This window comes from Lytechinus pictus, chromosome 9 (genome assembly GCF_037042905.1).
Source record: "Lytechinus pictus isolate F3 Inbred chromosome 9, Lp3.0, whole genome shotgun sequence".
Taxonomy (NCBI): Eukaryota; Metazoa; Echinodermata; class Echinoidea; order Temnopleuroida; family Toxopneustidae; genus Lytechinus; species Lytechinus pictus.
The window spans coordinates 13,354,234-13,379,959 of NC_087253.1; the positions used below are offsets into that span (position 1 = coordinate 13,354,234).

The window sequence follows — 25,726 nt, forward strand, 5'->3', positions numbered from 1 at the left end:
CAATGTAAGTGGCCCCCCCCCCCGGGACTAGTACGTAGATTGGTTCGATGACATTTGCTCTGGCGACAATTGCTCTGCTGTGAATTCCACACCATAATGGTCTGACCAACTTCAATCCTGGATTAAACCCTAAACCCACACCTAGACCAAACATAAATTAAACCCTATTGCTGCCCTAACCCTACGCAATAAAGCCTGGAGCAATTGTTGCCGGAGCAAATGTCGCGTCACCAGTAGATTTGGGAGATTAGTAGATTTCAGCAGTTTTTAATGGTATTTAATATAGTACATGTATCTCTGCCTTGTATACATGTATTCATGTTTATTTATACGAGAAGTGTAATATTTTGAATTTATTATTAAATAAAGACAATATTATATTTAAGATATATTACCAGTATGATAAATCGGCCCTAAAATGTGTTTTGTCTAACTGCAAATGGGTGAGAATATTCAGTGCGTGTGTATACCTCTACCTCTCCCCCCCCCCTCCCTTTTGCTTCTATTCCTCCATCTTTTTTACCCCCCCCCCCCCCGGTCTTTATCACTGTTCAAACTCTGATTGATATCTCAATAGATACACCATAACAAGTAGCAATAATGTAAAATACTACTGGTGAACCTAACATACATAAAGAAAACACAAACGACACAGGAAATATTCATAATATATACATTCATGATTAAATGGATCCAACATTTACATAAATACAAAATAAACTGACAGGCATGATATACATCAAACATAGCTTCACATGGATGTGAAAGCATAGAAAAGTTCCACTTAAAAAGCAATCAATGACAATAATGACTTGCATAATAAACCAAATTAATAATTCGAGCAGAATAGCTACATAATTTGACATTAAAAACTCATTACATATTAAAATCAATCGCAACATTTATACAAATTATCATATTTCATAGGTTTTTTTTTTTTTTTAATTAGTCCTGACATATCCCATTTCATATGTACAGTGGTGCTCAGAATTTAGTGAATCCCACCGCAAAATGAACATATAATGTAGTCAGTGTTGAGTTTTGCCAATTGTGACATCAGTTATCAAATTTTCACATTCGACGAAATTAGTTTCTCTGGGCTTGCTGAACATTGTGTTGTCCATATTTAACATTCAGCGCGAAGGAGTGCATTTTGCGGCTGGGTTCACTAACCTTTGAGCACAACGGTATTTTGGTTATTCTGATAAATTGCCACTACATTTGCTTTGTTTAATTCTACTTGGTCTTATCCCACATGGTCTAATCCTAGTTAGTCTACTAACCATTTGGTCCAATTGCCATAAAAGCCCATTTATCATTTTTATTTCCAGTTCGTCTACACCCATCATTGTGTAATACCACTTGCTCTAACATCACCAAATATATATAACCATATTCCATATGAATCAAATATTAATTTATAGACAAAGTGTACAAAATAAGTAGATAAAGGGCAGTTCCATAAAATATGTACGTCCGACCCCCTATATTTGGGACTTTCATGAAATTTTCTGTCTCTGATTTCTTGTTCTTTATGACAGTCTGTAATGTTCTCTTTATTGACAATGACTTGGTCAGTTTATGAAGTGAAGTAAGACTTGAGAAAAATGCAGGTCGGACATACAAAAAGGTTGATCATCTTTTGGAATTGTCCTAAAGTGGAAATGAGCCCATCTAGAATCTAGACTAAATTACAGTTTATAGCCTAAAGAATATCGAACCAAATAATGGTTGGACCAAGAATATTTATAGCTCTGATGGTGTATGATGATGGTGTTTTAGACAAACTGATAATTAGACCATCTGCTAGTAGACCAAGTGGGTTTAGCCATGATGGTATTAGATGATCTGATAATTAGACCATCTGCTAAAATACCAAATGGACTCTAACCAATTATTTTTTCGTCAAACCATGTTCAAATTAGATGATTAAAATGCAGTACCCACGCTTGACATACATGTAGCGTGACTTCAATGCATAGTGAAAAATTAAACAAGCGAAATTCTAACAATCAAATTAATTGTCTATATTTCACCTCTAAAATATATGAAAGTAGAATGCTAAAACATTCTAGTAAAAGGACCTTCAAATATATAGACAACACTATTTCCTGAAATATTTTCCTATTTTCTAACTTTGTGCTTGAAATAATAATGCATGTCAGCGAACATCATTTTCCAAAAGGAAAGCCTTCCTTGTTTCATTCATTCAATGTACACATTAATCAAATACATAATTTGGCACTTCCAATTTAAAGTAATTATAAAGAAAGAATCAGATTACAAAAACTACACTGACAAAATAGTAATATAAATTTATCACATTAATCACATATATTAAAAAGAAATGTATTCTTTGGAGGAAATCACATCTAATATCATCATTTTTTTTAATTAAAGCACATGTTTCAAAATTACTAGACTTTTCCAATCTGAATTCATAATACAAGATTTCACAGATTTTCTTTTTGGGTAGGGATAACTTACAACCTATGTTATTTCAAACATGAAATGCACAGCTTTAAACGCTTTGTAGCCTAATGTCATTTTCAATGCTACAGAGAGTAACATCCCACTTTGATTGATAAGAAAGAGGTTCCTCAAATCCCAAGATTAGATTTAATAATAAATCACTCAATTGAATTACCAATTAATTGAATAATTAGTTGATTTAATAGTCGATGGAAAAGAGGGTTCATCAGGGTAAAATCTTAATATTGAAAAATTTAGTACTACTTTTCAATTCAATTGTATAGGATATGTAATTGAGTCAAGTTACATGTAAGTCTTGGTTCTTTTTTCAATCTGGTACTACTTGAGGGTTACCATCAATCAAGAATATTATTCTTTTATCAAAAGATCGAAAATGTTAAAATGTCCCGTAAGACACGGCATGGAATCGCCCATTTCATTATGAGGTGGTCATGTGATTGCGTCATCAGACATCATATCATAAGCTTCTAGGTTCAAACTCCAACCCACTGATCCAAACCCAATTTTCCCTTTGATATAATCCCCCACCTATGCCATTTATTCTGGTGGCAAATCTTTCATTCAGGTTAAGGGGTCTGAATACACAGCCTGCAACGACTTGTATACTGCAGGCCTCAATTGAAACAGTAAAGTTATGTGCTAGTCTTGAGTGAAGACCCAATAGTTGATCAGAGTTTCAATCAGGCCTGCAGAGTATCTGTCAACTTTAATAATTCTTGATATTCAGAACAACAAAATAATAACATAAAAAAGTTTAAAAAAACAACATATTCTAATAAACACTACAAAATTTGAATCTACATCTAAAACCACTTTCATACTGACAGCCGAAATGGAGTTGCTCCGGAGTCCAGAAGGAGTTACTCCACTTTGGAGGGCATTATGAAAATTCTAGGATTATTTCAATCCGGATTCAAAGCGGAGTACTCATCCCACTTCGAGATGAGGGTTACAAACGGAGTTAGTCCACACCGGAAGTGCGGTATCGCTTATCTTGCACCTAACCTCATTCATTTCCGCATGGGGGAGATTCCGCACGTCACACAACTCGCTTGGAAACCACAGAAATGACTGCGGATACACCGCTGCGGAGCTTGCCAGTTTGAAAGGGGGTGTAATGTCGGTACGCAGTACAAGCATATCAACTCAGTCCGGAGTAACTCCACTTCGCCTTCCGTATGAAAACATACAGCATATATGAATTATCACACTTTGGTATGAGAAAATCATGATTTGAAGTTCTGAAGTACTACATAAATTGCTAAAATTACTACTGATAAGTTTTCAAAATATTATAATCCATGATCACCAAACAAACATAACTAAATGCAATAATTAAATAGTGATCTCACTCGTAACTATACATTTTCAAAATTTGGTCCTGAAATATTTGGTAATGAAACAATACATTTGAGGGGGGCCTCCCAGCCCCCCCCCCCCCCCCTGGCCATATGATCTCCAAAAATACCCCAGCCTTGATAGGGTTAAAACCAGACCTGTAATAACTTCTGGGAATTAGACACAGTATTCAGTGATCCCCAAAACTGCACTTTGAAATATTGACTCACATATGACCTTCGACCTTTGGTCCAGTTTAACCTGCAATTATATTCATCCAATCACCTAAACTTGTGTAAGTTTTATGAAACAGGAGACAAATGGAGTCAATTTTTTCTCAATAGGTCCAGTGGTTAGAGCATTGGACTCATAATCGCAAGGTTGTGAGTTCGAATCCCCACTCTGCCATTGTCTCACTTTAATAAAAAGGCCCAAGAGTAATTAATTAATATCTGTCTATAAAGTCAGCCACAATGACTGATTAACCAAGACATAAAATGTTTCCTAGGTAATTGGTTATATATATCAGCTTGGCGTTTACCAGCAAAAAAATGCTATCCTGCCCAGTTCCTAAGGGAGTTACCAGAAACATAAACAAAATTTTCTTTAAAAAAAAAAAATCATTTTTTTTTCCAACATAATATTGCATTTTATGAAGGAAAAAACGTAATTCCATAATAATGTTGCAAAACAGTAATAGTTTCGGCAAAATGCATAGGTTGGCAGCTCTGTGTGAATGTAAAGATAGAGAACTCATAGAGCTACATACCAAATTTTCTATTCTTTTAAAAACCATAGTACATGTATCATTGTGGGGGAAATGCACAATGTATTTTTGATAGCTACATGATATTTGCATAATTACATCCACATGATCAGCATTTTTTTCCAAGCCACTTACCACATTTTCCAATTATCCCTGTAATACTTTACTCTTCATCTATTTGAACGTAAACAATAACAATTCTCCCTATTATCATGATTTCAATGTAAAATTAGATTTCCTGGACCCGTCTTACAAAGAGTTACGAGTAATCAAATCAACCTCACTTATATGGAAATCCATCATCGTCATATTTTTTTCCACAGGAAATTATCACAATGTCCTTTGTAAACAAAGGGGAGCACACTGAATTGTCAAGACAACAATGTATGAATACCCATCATATCAAGAACATATTTTGAAACAAAACTGGCTTGCCATAGTTGTGATTGATCGGATCAATCGCAACTCTTTGTAAGATAGGGCCCAGTTATCATTTCAAACACCATTGATCTGACTAATAATTCGGTGTCAATTGAAATGCATAATATATATATATTCTCCAGATATTCCTAAATACAAATAACAGTAATAAACTATACATCAAAACATTCCTGGTGGGTGTTTCATAAAGCTGTTTGTAAGATACAAATGAATTTACGCACGAATGGTGATCCTTTCTTGTGCTATGTGACATCCCTCTTGAGTTATGACCTAAGAACATGTTACAGTTGTGCGTAAAGTCGTTAGTAACTTTACGAACAGCTTTATGAAACACCCACCAGCTCAATTTGCACAATATAATTTGAATGAGCATTTACTTGTACCTTCCTTTTAAATGGATGAGTTGTTTACAACATTATGGTCACTATATATTTTTTAATCAACCACAACCAATAAAGTAAGTTGTATTTCATTTCATCTCAATATTGTTGCTGGGAGATGTTAAAATCTGTTATCTCTTAATTCAAACAGCAACTCACAAAAAAAGTTTATTCTACAAATACAACATTGTTGCAACACAATATTGTCTGTTCCATGACAATTGCTCTGGCTACGATTGCTCCGCTCTAAATTCCACACACTAATCAAATGACCAACTTCAACCCTGGGTTTAACACTACCCTACCCTAAACCCAACATACATGTAAAACCCAATTGCAACCCTAATCCTACATCTTAGACGAAATTAGGTCCGGTGCAATTGTCGCTGGAGCAAATGTCATGACCACCATATTGTCCCCTTATTCCTGTAGAGAAACATTTCTAGGTACAGGCATCTTTTACTAGGGCCTCGTCTTACAAAGAGTTATGATTGACCAAATCAACCTCAAATATAGGGAAATCCATCCATGTCATAATTTTTCGACAGGAAATTTGCGAAATGTCTTTCGCAAACAAAGAGAAGCACACTGAGTTTTCAAGAAAACGGGGAATGCATGAATGTACATCACATCTAGAAAATACTTTGAACAAACATGTAGTTTAGATGTTGACATTGCTGGCTTTCCATAGTTGTGGTTGATTGGATCGATTGTAACTCTTTGTAAGACTGGGCCCAGTGCTCACACTTCGTCATGGACAAGACAATGGGGGGATGCCCCAAAGAAAAGATGCACATTGGCTGTATAGCAGGTTTTCCTGCTAAAGGACTTGGCGCAGACTTATGACAAGGTACCCTATATGATATTGATTTGTAGTGCATTCAAAGTCAGCAGGATTTCCAGCTAAGAGACTTGGCGCAGACTTCTGACAAGGTACCTTATATAAAATTGATTTATAGTGCATCTATAAAAGTCAGCCCCCTTTACATCTCTTTCGCATCACATGTCCGGAAAAAACAAACACTCCTTCAGCCAGTTGATGCTAATTGGTATGTGCAAAAATATTCACATGACCAAAAAAAAAGAGAGAAATAAATACCTGAAAGATAATTTTGTGATATCTGAGGTCCTTTCTTAGCTATTAAACTGAAAGAACAGGGCAAAAAGGCAACTTCCACAACACATCACTTATACAAAAAGCAACATAGTATATACATACATGTACAGCTATACAAACATGAATTTATATATACGGGACTTCAATGCATATAGGAAGTCTTAGAAGTATAATTTGAGAGCATTTCAACTTTCCTGTGAACTAGAAAACAGAGCAAACTTATTTCAGGAAGGTGCCCTATATAGGGGGTCATACAACTACAGAAGATTTTGGGGAGTGCCATGTCAAAGGTCAACCAGAACCCTTTCACTTGATCTAAGAAAAACAATTAAGAGGTTTGGGTTCTGATTGGGAAATAAATGAGAAGTTAAAAAAAGAGAGAGAAAAAGGAGAATGAAAGGTGCTTCCTCCCAAAAGCAGGAATAAAACTAAAGATTTTTCTGACTTGACTTGTCAATTAAAAATCCCCCCCCTCCACTAAAAAAAATGAAAAAAGGCCACAAAATCTGATTAATAGTTCATTTTCGCCCTGTCAAGAGACACATGAAAAATACTTTTCACTTCCTTCAATTTGAGTACATGATTTATATATTCAATTAACATGATTGCTCAATATTGATATTTTCTGGTATCACTATGATCTAGCCTAGAGTCCAAAAAGGACATCTGGGTGAAAAGGTAGGAAGAAGTTGTTTCATGAAAATAAATAACACAAATAATGACTTGGATAGGCATCATCCGCAGGTATGCCATAAAGGTACTCAAAAACAAAGTTTAGTGATTGAACACATGTTGGATATTTATGACTGATTATACATTGTAGTCAATGCAATCAATCATACGACATGTTCTATGATCATTGCTAAGCTTTGTGTTACAGACCCCTGTTCGATCCTATACAAACTGGTAGTTCTCATGGCTGCTAACACTGACATACGTCGTTGAAGATGATTGGGTGAGATCGGTTGTGAACTGCCTGGCCCAGTTGACCTTCAGAGGGCGACATAAACCTACGCAGCGAAGGCCAAAGAAGTCTACACAGTTCTTGACCAAGCCCCGGCTGTAACATGAAGAAGAAGAAAAAAAATCACAAAATTTATGAATTTGTGGTGCAACATTTAAAACTCTAAAAGAAAAGAAAATAGTTTGAAGAAAATCTGGTTAGAAATACCACTGACTCCTTTTCAGGATTGGTAAGCTCTTACACGGAATTCATGAGGAACACAGAATTTCATGCAACATGAAAATATTCAGGCTAACGAAATTGAATTACACAAAAATCACAATGGGTGATTTTGAGCTCGGTGTTGGTGTATGGTGTTGGAGGCACAGTTTCATCATCATTGTACGGAAGAAGTAGGTAATCCTGTAGTGCTCCCGATCATTCCTTCGAAAATACTTTAACTGGTTTTTAAAAACAACTAACGTGTGTGGAGGGCGGACGATTATGGAAGAATTTGGTGCATGGAGGACCAGTGTTTGTCCAGTCTAGTTTTGGAAATGTTTAAAGTGGATGCCAAGATTACCGAAGAAGGAAGACTGTACGAGGAGTGAATCACTCTCTGACTAAAACAGTTTTTCCTTAGCGATGAGCCCAGGGGGCCACTTACATTGACAAGTGGATACCATGCGCGACCAAAAAAACACGTAAAAAGGATGTCGTTTTCAAGATAGGGCACGTTACGTACGTAACGTGATAAGGGTGTCAAATACAATAAAATAATGAAAAAAGGGTATCTATTTCACTAGGTAAGCTACATGTTTAGGGTCAGATTAGCGAGGGTATACTAAAATGTTTTATTAGGGATGTACTTTTTGCCCAATCAACACTACGTGTTGAGTCCGATTTGCGCGAGGTGTGGGAGGTTGGGCCGTATACCCAATGTCAATGATGTGGTAAAGGTAAAACCGACGTCCGTAACATAACTAAAATATTGCTGTTATTGTTTAGGGGTTCAATCAGGGAATACTTGCCAAGGGTATCGTTTTGTTCCCAATACTTGTTAAGGGTAGGGTTTCACACGCCAATACTTGTTAAGGGGTGCATTTTCAGAATATGGAAAATACGTGTTTAGGGTGCTTTTCGAGACCCCATGGTCGCGCATGGTATCCACCCGTCAATGGAAGTGGCCCCCCCGGGGCGATGAGTTGTTTCTATATTTGTACAGCTTCACGTGATGACCTCGTGTGCTACTTTGGACTACAGGCGTAAATAATTTTTGTAATTTTTTTATTTTTTGGATTGCGTCTCCTAGCTCCAAAACCTACTCTAAGTTTTAAAAAGTAATCCAAGTAATCCAGATTGGCAGCTCAAAATATAGCGAGTTTTCAGGACCAAATTCATTTTATGTTTGGTGCTATGCTCGTGTAAAAATTGACCTAACACTAACACCAAGGGGGCAACATTGAACTTGAAATCACCCAATGATTATAAAAATAAAATTGAATAAGAAGATGGCACATCATAGGAAAACCTGCCAATCAAGGAATTACACAGTGTTTACCTTGTGTTTGTCAAGCTTTGCCTGCATTCCCCTGAGTGCATGTATTTAATGAAAACTTTTTTTTTTCTGAAATATTCACTATTCAAAATTGATTTATTTATCTGTGTGTTTTGTGTATGTCCCCACTGAAAAACAAAGTATTTGACATTTACAACACCAAAGAAAACAGAATTTCCATATTTAGAAAATTAAGAACTGGGGAATTTAGCTAAATCCATTGCAGCTGTAGCATCATACATTCAAAGTAGATAGATGGAGAGAAATTATGTCCAGTACTACAGAGGATTGTGATTGATCTGGGGTCTGTTGCAGAAAGAGTTACGTTTAAACGCAAGTCAAAAAATCAAACGCAAGTCCCAAATGCGCGCTGTTGATTGGTTGAAAATCAAGTTGCGCATGATTTTTAGAGTTGCGATTGATTGCAACTCTTTCCGCAACGGGCCCCTGATCAGTCTCAACTATGGAAATCCATTTATGTCATAACTCTTTGTATAGGAAATTTACAAAACATTCCTTTGGAAACACATTGTTTGGTCATATATCAATGATGTAGGCATGAGAGCTATGATGAAATGTATTGATCTGATTCATCTTATCTATGGAAATCCATCGATATCATGATCAGGCCTGGATATCATAATTCTTTATTACACAGGAAATGTACAAAAACATTCCTTTGGAAACACACTGTTTGGTCATATATCAATGATGTATGCAATGAGAGCTATGAAGAAATGTATTTGTCCAATTAATCTCATCTATGGAAATCCATCAATGTCATAATTCTTTGTATAGGAAATGTACACAACATTCCTTTGGAAACAAACTGTTTGGTCATATCAATGATGTATGCATGAGAGTTATAGAAATCCATCCATGTCATAATTCTTCATGCAAGAAATGTACACAACATTCCTTTGGGAACACACTGTTTATATATTAATAATGTACGCATGAGTATACATCCTAGTCAAGTTTGAAAACGTTTCAAATGGAAATGCATTCTATACGTTGGTGTTGCTGGCTTTCCATACTTGTGGTTGATTGGATCAATTGCTACTCTTCATAAAACAGGCCCAAGGTACTCACTCGAATGGATTGGTGAATTTTCCCGGTTTATCAGGAACCGTATCAAAGTACGAGTATCGTGACATGTTCAGCCTTTCATTCGTGGTTACACCAAGCCAAATCATCTGATAAAACAAACAAAACAAAAAAATGTTTCTAGACATTATGTACATGTAAATGTGACCTACCACCCCAAAACCACCAATAAGTCGCCAGGCAAGGTTCTCTGTAAATAGCCAAAATAGTAATTTAGTCTCCAAGAACCAAAAATTTGAAAAAAGGCTTATCTGAAAGAGCAATTCTTTTTCTTCATACTGTAAACATTTGAAGTTGTGAAGTTGAATAAAAGAAAAGATACAAGAGTTTCTAGGACACTACTTTTTTGGACTGCTTGGAAGTTTCACTGAGATTACACAGTATGCATAGCTCATGCTTGAGTGAACCCCAAATTTCAAACCTTGTATTCTCCTTATTTTTCAAGCTCTTGCTGAATTTCCTTTGCATTCAATCAAGTACTTGTAATGTTTATTGTTTGTCAATTTAAACATACCATTTTAAAGCTTAGGAAATGAATTTTCAAGCCCGATAAAAATCTCACTATTCATTTGGGTCGACTTATTGTTGGTTTTGGGGTGGCAGGTCACAAATGATATCAATAAAATTTGACTCCTTCAATACTGTAATATAAGACATTCATTATCACATGTGCCTTTGTTAACAAAATTATGATTTTCATGTGTTTGGAAATCGAAAGAGACAGTATGAACAAAGAGGAAAGAATAAATACACCCTTCGAGCCAAAAATTAAGTACAAGATAGATGACTGTAAGTGTTTTTCTGTAACAGGTACGGATTATACCTTTCTCGTCATCGAACCGTACTTATAGATAAATTAATCCATAAGAAAAATGCACAGCCAGCATTCAATATATACATAATATAATGGGATTTTTTGAGGGGGGAGGGGGTTACAATTCTGTTCATATAATTATTGAATAACTAATGGAGGCACAATAGCTCAGTCGGCAGAGCGGGGGTTTCGGATTCCAGTAACCCAGGTTCGATTCACACTTGGTGCGCTAGTGCCCTTTGGTAAGGCATTAATCCTCAATACCAGGTCCCTCAGAGAGGACCTTAACCCTAAAAAGACTGGGGGGGGGCTGATTCAGCCCCCCCCTCGACATTTTTCGCGATAAATCCGCCACGCGAAATTTTTTGACCGCGTCGCTCGCTGACTTTTTACCTTCAAGTCTCTCGCAACTTTTGAGACCAAAATTGTGACCCCCGGGTACGCGGTTCCGAAATCACGCAACATTTCGTAAGTGCATGCAGACCCAAAATTACTAAAAAACGTGAATTTGTGTACAAATCCAATGCAAATAGTGTTTTTAACCAAAATTCATAAATGTATCATTATTTTTCCTTTCACTGCTTAAAATCAATTAATTTTATCTATTTTATGGTCGAAGTAAAGTCCCCGACAATTTCCATTGAAAAAACAATAAAAACAAAAAGTCGAAAAACAAAGAAATACATAAGAAATTTAGAAAACAATAGAATACATAAGAAAATAAATGTGATGTTGAAATTTTTTAAAAATAAATTTGATCAGATGCCTATCTAGAGTATGTGAAACAAAAATTAGCATTTCAGGGGCATTATTTTATTAATTAGAGCAAACTTATGATTTTACGCATAAATTAGCATAATTAATGAGACATGAGATTTTTTGCAGAATTTGATATGATAGTTTTGTAGATAATGCCATGGGTAACACGTGTGCCAATTTTCGTCGCAATCGCGCGATCGACGGCCGAGATCATAGGGGGGGCTGAATCAGCCCCCCCCCCCCCGTCTTCTTAGGCATCGATATAGCCCAGTCTATTTAGGGTTAAGCCATCGGTCATCTAGTTGCTTGCTTACAAGCATTCATACTTTCTTAGCAATCAGGTAAAACAAAAATTCCACCACTATTATGAAAATTCCATAAGATTCAAGAAATGAAGAGATAGAAAAACAGAAAGAAAAATTGGGACAAAAATTGTCTAGTCACTGAACTAGATTTCTGTTTTAATGACAGACATATTGGGATATTACATGATACTATGGTATAATTCACATTTGTACTCTTTACTAAAGCTTCAGGCAGGCTTGAACTCTTTGCACGCCATGGACAGAATCACTCCTGCGCTACATTTATTTCAAGAACAACCTTATTTAGCACAACCATCTGAGACAGGGGTTTTGAACGGACTATGCTAATTCCACTCACTACAGCTTTAGATTGGTTTATTGTAAAGAAAAGCTTTGTGTGTACACAGTACAATGCAATGCATATATCACTATTGTGTATGTGTGTATGAACAATAGACTCTACACGCCCTGTGTGCATTCTGAATGTGACTCGAATCCAACTTGGCAGTCTGCTGCACGCGACTTAGTCGAACAAAGCAGGCAAAGAGATACAGAGAGAATGTCTGTTTTCATGGGGAATTTCATACCATTCGGACAAATATCACGTATGGTTGAACTATGGTTGATTGATATTTATGACAGTTGTTATCTAATGCCACAGGAAAATGCCTTTATTTATCTCACCTGGGGGCAGTTTCATCGAGCTGTTTGTAAGTTAAGAGCGACTTGTGATCCTTTCTTAAAGTCGCTCTTGACTTACGAACAACTTTATGAAACACACACCAGGTCTGACAGATGCCAGAGGCTAATCAGGGATGGCCGAACTCGCTGGTACACCGAGTTTGCTTCCCCCAAAGATGTCTCTGTTACAGGTATTTCCAACGCTTTTCACAAAGTCTGAGGTCAGCAAATAATAATCGAATCCCCAAGAAAGCTGATACCCAACTGAATGCAATAGAGTACCAAAGCGATGACGTCAGTTGCCATGGTGTCATGGCGGCCTGGTTTTAAACAAATGAATCTGAAGGCTGTTTCATAAAGCCGTTTGTAAGTTAGGAGCGACTTTCAGAACGACTGGTGATCCTTTCTTATGCGCTAAACCATTGCCAATTTATTACACCATTTACCTCAAGAAAGGATCACCAGTCGCTCATAACTTAGGAACAGCTTTATAAAACGGTGCCCTGTCACAACTCTTAGAGTGATGGTAATAACCAGGGACAAAACACATCATCATTTTTGCAATACAAACGTGTATAGACGATCGTGCAGCTACGACTCAGTTAAGAACCAGCCGGTTCGTTGTCACGACATCGTGACGACACAGTTCGGTACTCTATGGCTACGCACCTGATAGAGTTGACTGAATAATAAAACAAAGACCCAGGTCATGTGGAGTAAGGAGTTGAAGCTGGTCCAGAAAATCCACGGAGAACATGACATGATCTGGCCAAGGTAGACCCAGAAACCATCATCTTGAAACGTTGTGGTACATTGTTTAGACCAATCTAATGGTAAAGAACATAATAAAGATGGTAATGTTGATGATGATGATACAATAAAGACAACAGAAAGACAATCATCAAATGGTAAAAATAGTAATTATAAGGTAGACCCCAAAACCACCCTCTTGAAACTTTGTGGTAGACCAATCTAATGGTAAAGAACATCAAGAAGGATGGTAATGTTGATGAAGAAGAGATGATGATGACGATGATGATATGATATTGATGATGGCAATGATGATGATGATGATGATGATATTGATGATGATGGTAAAGGTGATGATAATGATGATGATGATAATGATGGTGTAGATGATGATGATGACGGTGATGTTGATGATGATAATGATGGTGGATGGTGAAAATAATGGTGATGAGGATGATGACAATGATGTTGATGGCAAAGATGATGATGTTGATGATGGTGAACATGATGATGATGGTGATGTTGATGGTGATGACGATAATGATGGTGGAGATGATGATGGTGATGATGATGAAGATGATGATGGTGATGTTGATGATGATATTGATGATGGCGATGATGATGATGATAATGATGGTGGTGGTGATGATGTTGATGATAATGTTGATGACGATAATGATGATGACGATGATGGAAATGATGATGGTATCATCATCATCATAATCATCACCCTCAACTTGAGGGTGATGATGATGATGATGATGAAGGTGTTGAGGGTGATGATGATGATAATGATGATGGTGTTGATGATGATGATGATATTGATGGCGATGATGATGATAATGATGGTGATGATGATGGTGTTGAGGGTGATGATGATGATGATGGTGATGAAGATGATACTGATGGTGATGATGATGATAATGATGGTGATGATGATGATGATGAAAATTGATCATCATCATCATCTGCTAAAATCTTCAAAGGGCTCAGCAGCCTATCTTGAAGATGATGATGATGGTGATGATGATGAGAGAGATGATGATAGTGATGATGATGATGATATTGATGATGAAAATGGTGGTCATGAGGATAATGACGATTAATACACATAAATAACATTATACCTCAAATAAGCACAATGTACACAAGACATAGACACCATAATCCCCATTTTAGCTTGCCTATGATGACTCAGTCTACCTCCAACGTTGACTATATTTGTTGACAGCTACCAAATGTATGTGACAAAATGCCCCCCCCCCCTTCAAAAAAGGTTGTATTCGCTTGTATACTCACAATTGGTGCATGCAAAGAAGTATAACCCTAGACATGGTAGTAAAGCCATCAAATATAACACAAAATGATGATGGTTGCCAGCTCCTGTGAAAAAAAAAAATAGCATGAAGAGCAACTGAAATGATGATTTGGGCAATTACCTCCAAAATCAATAACCTTGTTGCACATCCAACCTCAATTTTCTTTCCTAATTTCAACTTTCCTTCATGAATTGCATATGCGATGATAATTTTATAACTTTTTCACACATAATCAGAAAAAAAACAAAGACCGAGCAGATCATTGTAAGGAGGTTCAACATATGACTTGCATAAATGGAATGGTTAAAACAATAAATGCTGATTTACGAGCATTTTTTTATCAGCACTTTTGTGTTTTTGTTTACATATTTGTTTAATATCATAAGAGGCAGCTATGTCAATAAGTTTTCTTACCCCCAACTTTCAAGGAATTCATTTTTTATATACAAAAAGTATTTTAACAAAATGTAATTGCTCTTCTCTTCATTTGTCAAAAACAAAACAAAAATTGTGTGGCTTTCTGCAGATAAAAGATACAATATATTCTACAGATGCATAAAATTAAGAAATTTATAAAAGCAAAGTAAATTCACTGAGATGGATGACATTATACGACACCTAGACAGATCCTTGTCATTTGATTGTTTATTTCATATCGATCATTCAGCCCATTTTACAATGACGTCATCAACCGTTCAATTTTTTATCCATTCATCGTGCAATTTTGGATCCAGGCACCACAAAACCACTCGTGTTTGAAGCGTGCATGTTGTATGTACAGTACGCGATAATCAGCAGACCGAGCTCGCACTGCATGACCATATTTTGCATCAAAATTTATATATTTCATATGAAAAAGAATCAATTTTTAGGTGTCATATAAACCAAATAATGAAAGTTCTTTTCATTTGGGCAATAGACAAAATACTTCATTTGGTGAAAGATGAAATGAATGATCCATTCAACTCGGCTATGCCTCGTTGAATGGATCATTTTTACCTCATGAAGTATTCTGTCCATTGCACTCATAAACATTCATTATTTGTATATTTCCCAGACTATCTTTAAAACTAATGAACATGACACTTATAAAATTCCAAACACTTTTCAAAACTTATATCAAATCATATTTTGTGCACGGAAATTCATTTAATCAAAGCAACAGAATTTTTTTTACTTGTTTCATATTAAGCCAATATCAATTTTATCAATAAGAAATGAAGATTGACTGACCGACACAGTTGTCCACCCACGGGCAGTGATGGTCAAATCTGGCAACACAGTGGTCACAATGAGAACAATGCTTGCTTCTGATTGGTCGTTTTATCAGGCAGGTCGTACAGAATTTACTCAATTCTAGCTGACCGGTCTCCGCTAATTCTATGATGGTCTGCAAAAAATTAATAACAATAACAATACAAAAAACAGATAATACTTAACTGACATTTGTGAAAATTCAATGAAGCAAGATACAAGTACATGTAAACCCCCCGAGATCAAAATGGCCAATGCAATTCCAGTGTTCTACAGCAACATGAGCGCCGATGCACACTTTATAGACTGCGCAAAGGAAATGATGTGACTAGGTATTTTACAATTGATGCATAAAAATTTGTCTATAATATCGAAAGTAAAACCATATTTTATAATTTTGTATGAATTGAATAAAGCCAAAGGAAAGTAGTTGCAGCAAATATTATGATTTCATGACAAAGATCAAGGTTAATTGTCACCGTATCATAGATCTAGATCTGTTTTTTTTTGTGTTTGTTTTACATAAACCCAACTCTGTGAAATCATAAAATCTGAGCCCCAAAATGACCATACTGAAGCAGGGTTGGCATGTTTAAGACACCCATTTTCTTACCCAAAAAAATGAATAAAATAAATATTAAAAAAACAGACTTTGATTGATCAAGAGAAAAACATTCTAGAGAAATTTGTTCCATAGTTGAGGATTTCATTAGATTTTCTTTGTTCTTGTGTATATGTTTTACTCACTCTTTTTCTGTCTTCTTGGGTGCATTGGATGACCCCAGGGTCTCTTTTCATTGTTGCCCAGAAATGATAATACATGTAAACCGATGACGCACAGAAGATCACGTTGTGAAGAAATGACTGATGTGAACGGAACCGTCAAGGAACAAAAACAGTTATAATGAATTTACTGCTTGAAAATACATCACTCTTGTGATGAAAGATATTTAAACGGAATTATTTTTCTTTTGATGTGAGAGACATTTTACAGAAAGTAAAGGCAAGAGCCGAGGTAATAATACCTGAAGTGCTTTTGAAATATAAAGAGACATTAAGTGATCATACATGTACATACTGCACAAGAAGGGGATGTTAAAATAATTGTTCATAGTGTTTCATCATACCATCGGTATATTGGAATTTTAATTATCATCATATGAACCAAGTAACATAATTAACTGATTGAACCAAAGTTGCAAAATAAGAGATCAAAATTAATGTTTACAGAAAGAGCATTAATTGCATTTCAACTTCCCTATTAAAAGCAACCTTAAAGTGTTTTTAACCCTACTGGGCTTAGCACATCTATTGTTCTCAAAGTCATTCATGATATCATGAAGACTTTTTACGACGCAGGGCTCTGATGTTGTTTGCAAAGGATATGAGGCCACAGGAAGATAGCATAGGTTCCGTAGAGAAATGTTTTGGTTGCTATGGAGATACAGAGTGACACAAGCTCGCCGAACCGGTGATCAAAAAATGTTCTAGGGAAAGAACAAAATAAAGCAAACTTCCACGGTAATAATTGCATTTTGTTATATTTGTCATTGTGCATTTGAATGCAATCTTTACATAATGGTTTACATGTGTAGGTATAGTCAGTATAATGTATCATTCATTGTCAGTTCATGACCACTCCCCACCCCCCCCCCAAAAAAAAAAAATCATCATCATCGTCATCACCATCATCCGCCTGCTCCTCCTCATGAATATCATGATCATCATTATCCCCCCCCCCCCCGCTCCTCCTAATCATGAACATTTCATCTTCAAACATCATCCTAATTTGAAAATGATTACAACATCATGCTAATTAAATATCATTATTGTTTTCATTGTTTTTCGTCATCATCATCGTCATCATCATCGTCATCATCATCGTCATCATCATCACCAGCACCACCACCATCATCAAACATGCATACATACAGTATTATAATCATCAATCACCCCCACCATCGACACACCCAAACAGCATCATTACCACGACATCACACAAGAGAGGTCTGATCAGTTACTGATGAGGCTACCCTGCTAAAATAAGACAAAATAAACGGATGAATAAATAAAACTAACCTGAATAATGTATAGACGGCCCCGTACGTGCAGAGCCCTGCGATGACTTTGACCCACCAAGGCTGACTGAGCTGAGGAATGAAGCCCATGAGGAAGATGACCAGGAATGGGACGATCTGCATCACCCGTTTCCTTACCGCCTAGCAAAAGAAAACAGACAAATCAATTTTCAGAGCTACCACTTTTAGAACTATTTATTCTACGGTTGTATGGTATGTATTGCATGTGTTTCTTTTTTGTGTTCAGATCATCATATTCATTTCATTACTGGCCTGTGTTTATGTAAATCTTATCTCAGATCAGTAAAGAAATTTCATAGCCACCACTTTTAGAACTAGTTATTTCATGGTTGATTAGTACTGTAGGCATTTCAATTCTAAGTTCAGATTACCATTTACATGTCATTACTAACCCATGTTTATGTAAATTTCATCTTAGATCAATTGCATACATTACTGAATTTTTTCTAGTATTATTATTTTCATTTATTATTATTATTACTATTTTTTTTTTTTTTTTTTTTGGGGGGGGGGGGTGAAATCAATAAATTCAGCATTCGAACTGCATGTCCTTTTCTATTGTCCATAAACCTACTTGATTTGAGTTGTCAAACCACTTACAACCTATCATTAAAATTGTCAACATCGTCAATAATATCAGAATTGAACTGAACTTGGATTGGAATAAGTTGATCTGAACTGAGCTAAAGTGAATACAAGTGAATTCAATTCAAGGCTTTACACTGAAAAACTAAAATCAACAGAAAACATGAAAATATAGTTTTAAAAACAAACCTTTCAATTAAGAAAAACAAAATGAATTGTTTGAATTTCCTAACAAAGCTGTTTCTAATAACCAATCAGTATTTTTTTTCTTGTGAAGATAAATGTGTAAGAATGATAGAAATTATTATAAAGAACCAACTCAAACAATTCTCAGAATTAAATGAATACTTTTTCATTTATTTATTTTTTTACATTTTTCTCTCATTCTTATTCCAAATATAAATGTGTCTTCCTGCCACCTAGAGAGTGTTTCATGTAGCATCCTCTCAGTGATTTTCACCGATATATTTGCCCTGAGCCAATCAGATACAAGGATTTCAGTAGCTTATAACAATCGTAAGTGAAAATCACTGGCTACTTGTTTCATGAAATATACCTTCAGGATGGTAGATGGCTGCAGGGGGATGTTTCACAAAGCATCCTCTCAGTGACGTTCACCGACATATTAGCTCTTAGCCAATCAGATACAAGGATTTCAGTAGCTTATAACAGTTGTAAGGTTACAATCACTGACTATTCATTTCATGAAATGCTCCTCTGAATGTTCTTGATGCACATACCTTATTTGATTTCAGCCTCTTTAGCAATGTTGAATTGTCGACCTCCGCCTCCCCTCTGAATTCTTTTATTCTCATCACTAGGTAGCCATTCCGTCTTAATTTTGCCAGATCCATACACGTTTGATGCTGTACAAATGAAAGAAAATGAAGATAATTATGATAGCTGGATTTACATATTTAGCGCTTCTCCAGAAGGATACAAGGCGGGTGTTTCATAAAGCTGTTCGTACATGTAAGTTCAGAGCGACTTTACGAACGACTGGTGATCCTTTCATGTGGTAAATGGTACACACCATTGGCGATGATTTAATGTGCAAGAAGGGATCACCAGTCGTTCTTAAAGTCGCTCTTATCTTACAAAAAGTTTTATGAAACGGACCCCTGGGGCAACCATTATTACTTGGGCTTAACCCTAAATAGACTGGGCTATTTTGATGCCTAAGAAGACTGGGGGGGGGGGCTGATTCAGCCCCCCCCCTATGATCTCGGCTGTCGACCGCGCGATCGCGACGGAAATTTGCACGTGCATTACCCATGGCATAATCTCCAAGACTGTAGGATAAAATTTCCGAAAAATCTCATAATTCATTAATTATGCTAATTTATGCATAAAATCAAAGATTTGCTCTAATTAACTAAATAAGGCCTCTAAACTGCTCATTTTTTATTCACAGACTCTTTGAAGGATTCTGATCAAATGTACTTAAAAAAAAAATCAATATCACAATTCTTTTCTTATGTATTTTATTGTTTTTTAAATGGAAATCGTCCGCTACTTTATTCTGACCATAAACAAGATGAAATTGATTAAGTTTGATTAGTAAAATTGAAAATAATGATACATTTATGAAGTTTGGCTAAAAACACAATCTGCATTGGATTTGTACACAAATTCACGTTTTTGAGCAATTTCGGGTCGACATGCACTTACAAAATGTTGCGTAATTTCTGAACCACGTACATGGGCGTCGCAAATTTGGTCTCAAAAGTTGCGCAAGACTTGAAAGAAAAAATTCATGGAACGGCGCAGCGCCAGCTTTTAGCGTTACAGATTTATCGCGAAAAATGTCGAGGGGGGGGCTGAATCAGCCCCCCCCCCCCAGTCTTTTTAGGGTTAAGCTCAAGTTACCCCTCCAACACTTGGTGCGTTTACGGAATTAATCCTGCCAAGTACTGTACCTATCCACCTTGAAACAATTTGGATATATTTCATACTGAAAGTAAGCATGTGAGGGCTGGGATTTGAACCATGAACCATCTGTTTGAAAGGCGGGAGAAAAAAAACCCCAGACCACATGCAGTATGTAGTATCTAGTATGGTCTGCTTTAGATGATAACATCAAACAAAGTCCGTCATTACGGCAGTTTAAGATGAAATACAAAAGGTATCTGTGCAATTCTAAATAATCATTAATCAAAATCAGTGTGTAACTCGTTTTAATTCCCTTTTTTTCTGTCCCCCCCCCCCCCTTATTTCCATTAGGTTGATTTTAAAGTGTTCACTGGAGGAGAGAGCTACTCCAGGAGCTTAGTTGGTCACGGCCAGAGTGCCTAATGCCTCTGACCGTACGTGCTCCCGGGGTGGGCCTCTCCTTCCTCTTGTATTCTCCATTTCTGCCGGGGCTAGACTCGATAAGCTCTGCTTTTTCTAGCCCCGGTCACATTATTTACCATTGTATTTTAATGTTTGTTTTCTCTCTCTCTCTTTTATATATACATGGAGTAATTTCCTTTTCTGTCTTTTGTAATTGTGTGTATTGGTTTTTAATGTGAAATAAATGAAATGAAATGAAATGAAAATGAAAATGTGAAGATGCAGATCCAAGTCCAGCCCACCCTCCTTTCTTGTCTTTTCCCTGACTGTGAGTCACCAAGTTTTGTATCACTGGCAAATTATAGAATAAGATATCACATGTAAGCAGGTACATAGTTTACTGCTATCAATGACTACAGTCAATGTCACCTAGCTAATCAGAAAAGCAGACAGGCAAGTTAGATTTAGGATCAACTCATTGCAAAGGGGCAACTTGACAAAATCACGATTTTGAAATGAAGCTCTTGTTTCCCCACAAGGCCATTGAATGTCCTAATATCGAACTAAATGCCCCTTTCACTAGCCTTTTAATATTCTTTGCACCCTTTTTAATTTTTCCCACTTAACCCTAATTCTCCCTGGGGGGGGGGCCATAATGGCCCCCCCCCCTCGACAATTTTCGCGATATATCTGCTGCGCAAATTTTTTTTACCTCGCCGCTCACTGACTTCTTACTTTCAAGTCTCGCGCAAATTTTGAGACCAAATTTGTGACGCCCGGGTACACGGTTACGACATTACGCAACATTATGTAAGTGCATGTCAGACCCAAAATTGCTCATAAACGTGATTTCATGTACAAATCCAATGCAAATTGTGTATTTAGCCAAAATTCATAAATGTATCATTATTTCTACTTTTACTGATTAAACTTAATTAATTTTGCCTTGTTTATGATCAGAATTCAGTCTGGAACGATTTCCATTGAAAAAACAATAAAAAACAAAAAGTAAAAAAACAAAGAAATACATAAGAAATTCATAAAACAGTAAAATACATAAGAAATTGATTTCCAAACCGAAATTTTTTTAAATTGCGATTGTTAAGAATGCTACAAAGAATATTTTTACAAAAAATTAGCATTCTAGGAGCTTTATTTAGTGAATTAGAGCAAAAAGTATGATTTATGCATAAATTAGCATAATTAATTCATATAAAATAAAATCTCATTATTTTGGAAAATTTTACCATACAGCCTTGTAGATTACATCGCACACTACCAGCATGCAAATTTTTGCGTCGATCACGCGCGATCGGCAGCCGAGATCTTAAGGGGGGGCCATTATGGCCCCCCCCCCCCCCCCCCCCCCCCCCGGGAATGACAAGAATCAAAATACCCCGGGAGAGTTAGGGTTAAGATGTAATAAAAAAGTTTATACACCTATATTCTGTAAGAATATTTTTAGTGGGCACTTACACTTTTGTTTTCCATATAGGTATCTGCCCCGAACTTCACCAGGCAGTTGACGGCGGCCATGTTGCCTTGCACTGCGGCCCAGTGGAGGGCGCCATTTTCAAATTTCTTGTCCTGAATGTTAGGGTTCGCTCCCATGGTGAGAAGGAGGCGAGTTGGGTCCATCCTGCGTTGATAAATTCAGAAAAAGATTAAAATATTAGAGATTAATTAACATGAAATCTACTTGAAGTCAATGGAAAAACAATAAAACACTAAGGGCCGTTTCATAAAACTTGGTATAAAAAAAAAATCTGCAACAACAGTTTAAAGCTACTGAAATCATTCAATTTGATTGGCTGATAGTAAACTTGTCATCGAAATTGTGCATTTGTTATAATAAGAAGTTTTTTTTTATGAAACAGGACCCCAGAGTTATAATATTAAAAGCATTAAGAGGCATAGTGTAAGATAATTTTAAAGCAGTAATAACCAGAACGGCAGGTCAAAGAAAAAAATCCATCTGAAATAAACAAAAGGATATGTGACAAATCTTCATATTTACAAACGTTTGATTATGTCATCTTTATCATTCTTAAATCTCTTCCTAGCCAAAGTGATAAATTGCCAAAATATACAGTGTAGACAAATGGAAAACCAAGAATAACTATTCTTTAATATCTCTATGTAGACATTTTTTTACAAGAATGCATTATAAAGTATGACTCCATATCGCCAATCCTCCAGTCCTTACATTGGCTGCCTGTTGGTAAAAGAATCACCTTCAAAATTCTTTTACTAATACATCATTCAATTTATTCTCTCTTCCCCACATATCTCAGCAGCTCTATCTCAAAATATCAGCCTTCACGTAGTCTTCGCTCATCATCTGATTCTCTATTGCTCCAGACACCCAAAACAAAACACAAATGGGGGGACCATGCATTCTCTGTTATAGGACCAAAGCTATGGAATCAACTGCCTATCCAATTACGCCAAATTTCATCAACAGAAGCATTCAAGTCCCAATTGAAAACTTATTTAATCTCCCATTAGCAGTTTAATATTGTGTTTATTCAGGAGAATTCAAATTCTATTCTTTCTTTTTTTCTATTGTTGTGTTTTGTGTTTATTTTCCTTGAGGCGCCATGAGCACCGAAAGGTGGACCTGTGCGCTATATAAGTAGCCACCATTATTATTATTATTATTCTAAGTATTTTCGAGTTGTAATTTACAATAAAGGCGGTGTACACTTACGAGAAAGCTTTATATGCAGCCCACATAAGCGGTGTCATCCCACTTCCGTCAATCATGTTAGCATCCTACAGATTAAAGAAAAAAAAAAGGGCAAAAATTGTACTGTTGTCGAAAGTTTGCATCTTGGTACTTTTTAGAAATGAAATTCAGATAGTGAAACTTTTTAAATGTGTCAGACAGCAAAACATCCAAGAGAGTCTCCATTTGCAAGTATATGAGAATTCTACAGATAAAGAAAAAAAAGGGCAAAAATTGTACTGTTGTCGAAAGTTTGCATCTTGGTACTTTTTAGAAATGAAATTCAGATAGTGAAACTTTTGAAATGTGTCAGACAGCAAATCATCCAAGAGAGTCTCCATTTGCAAGTATATGAGAATTCTACAGCACCCTCCTCCATACTAATTTTAGGGCATGAAGTAATTTTTTTTTGGGGGGGGGGTCATAAGTAGGAGATTTACTTCTAAAAATGAGAGAATGAAAGCATATATTTTTCATGTATGATAAAGAATTCACTTAACATTTTAGATGAAGCCATCACCCATCCATAAGGCGACAAATAATCGAGGTTCGCCAAACGCCGTAACTGAGAACACTTAGGAGGGAGACCACAAAGGCGGTACGGAAATTGATTTTGGGCAACTAAAGGCCACCGCACACCTTACGACCCGACTGGTCGGCGACTGGCTTGCGACTGAGTGAGGGAAGATGTGACGTCACGGCTCTTGTCAGCTTGTGCATCGCAGACCGGTCAGAGACAAGTCGCAAGGAAAATCGGAAGGATTTGACATGTCGAATCCTTATAACTGGGTCGCAAGCTCAATCCAGCTTCCAGCCAATCAGACAGCAGAGTTGCACGACGCGTATAATGATAAACAACGCGCATACGCACTAGTAAGCGCACTTTCTCAGTTGCTATGCCAAAAAGCAAAAAGCGCATGCGTGAGTCGCAGATCGGATCGCAAGGTGTGCGGTGTCGAGGCTTATGACTACCTTGCGATTCATTTCCCCTCACCCAGTCGCAAGCCAGTCGCCGACCAGTCGGGTCGTAAGGTGTGCGGTGGCCTTTAGTGTTTGTTTTTGGGTGGCTTGTCGCGTATCACACAGAGGTGCAATAGTGACTTTCAATTTGTCTTTAGCTGCAATCATAATACTCTTGCACTAAACGTCAAAAGTGTACTCACTTGGTCGAGTAGTCCAAGGCACCCGACGAGGCCCATGAAAGTCCGGAGTTCAATCCCGGCCACAAATCCTATATTTTGTAGGCAAGGTATTTAATCAACAGTGCTCTTTCATCCTACATTCAAATGATCTCTCTAAACACAGGTCTCTCCTCACTGAACGCAGGAACAAGAAAATAGGCAACCTCACAAAGAAGCGACAACGGTCAAACAGATTTAGACGACATACCAAGAACAATGATGCATCCCCCCATTTGGTTGTTAATCTCTCATCCTCCCCTCTCTCCCAAGCAGAAACCTCTCTTCTCTGTAAAGGTCTCAAGTTTTGCCCCACGCCACCAGAAGTTGAACAGATAGCTCTCAGCCAAGACCTCTCTACATTCTATCGCAGGATACGTCTCAAAGAGTTCTTTTTAGATGCACCCCCTTCTGATCCCGAGCCCTTCTACAAGAAAAGCACATGGATTCCACCTAAGAATAGAGTTCCTTCCCTTGAAACTTACATCCAAGCTGTCTCATCCCAAGTTCGCTCCACAGATACCCTCGACACCAGAGCACATGACAACCTTCCTCGAGAAGAACGCCAGGCTCTCTCATCACTCAAAAACAGGTCCGACATCATCATCAAGCCTGCAGACAAAGGATCAGCCGTCATTGTTATGGACCGCCAGCAGTACATCGATGAAGCCATGAAACATCTCAATAATCGATCTCACTATGCACTCCTCGATTCTGACCCTACTTGTAATTTCTCCCTACAGATCCAATCGCCACTGAATGACATGAAAGAACACAAGCATCTCTCTGAGAAGGCCCACAAATTTCTCTCCCCTACTAATGCTAAACCTGCCCGCT

At 36.9% G+C, this 25,726-nt stretch overlaps 1 protein-coding gene across 1 annotated transcript in view; it reads right to left on the minus strand.

The window, feature by feature from the left end:
* Positions 1 to 661: 661 nt before the first annotated feature.
* The window catches only part of LOC129268255 (palmitoyltransferase ZDHHC17-like), a 30,743-nt gene continuing 5,678 nt past the window's right edge, over positions 662 to 25,726 (minus strand). Inside the window, exons 4-14 of the mRNA XM_064104728.1 lie at positions 23,694 to 23,758; positions 22,460 to 22,622; positions 19,450 to 19,575; positions 18,105 to 18,244; positions 17,410 to 17,512; positions 16,773 to 16,892; positions 16,005 to 16,161; positions 14,752 to 14,835; positions 13,372 to 13,529; positions 10,129 to 10,232; positions 662 to 7,595 (exon numbers count right to left, since the gene is read on the minus strand). Of these exons, the coding sequence (XP_063960798.1) occupies positions 7,430 to 7,595; positions 10,129 to 10,232; positions 13,372 to 13,529; positions 14,752 to 14,835; positions 16,005 to 16,161; positions 16,773 to 16,892; positions 17,410 to 17,512; positions 18,105 to 18,244; positions 19,450 to 19,575; positions 22,460 to 22,622; positions 23,694 to 23,758 (1,386 nt within the window). The 3' untranslated portion in view covers positions 662 to 7,429. The remainder of the gene's footprint in view (positions 7,596 to 10,128; positions 10,233 to 13,371; positions 13,530 to 14,751; positions 14,836 to 16,004; positions 16,162 to 16,772; positions 16,893 to 17,409; positions 17,513 to 18,104; positions 18,245 to 19,449; positions 19,576 to 22,459; positions 22,623 to 23,693; positions 23,759 to 25,726) is intronic.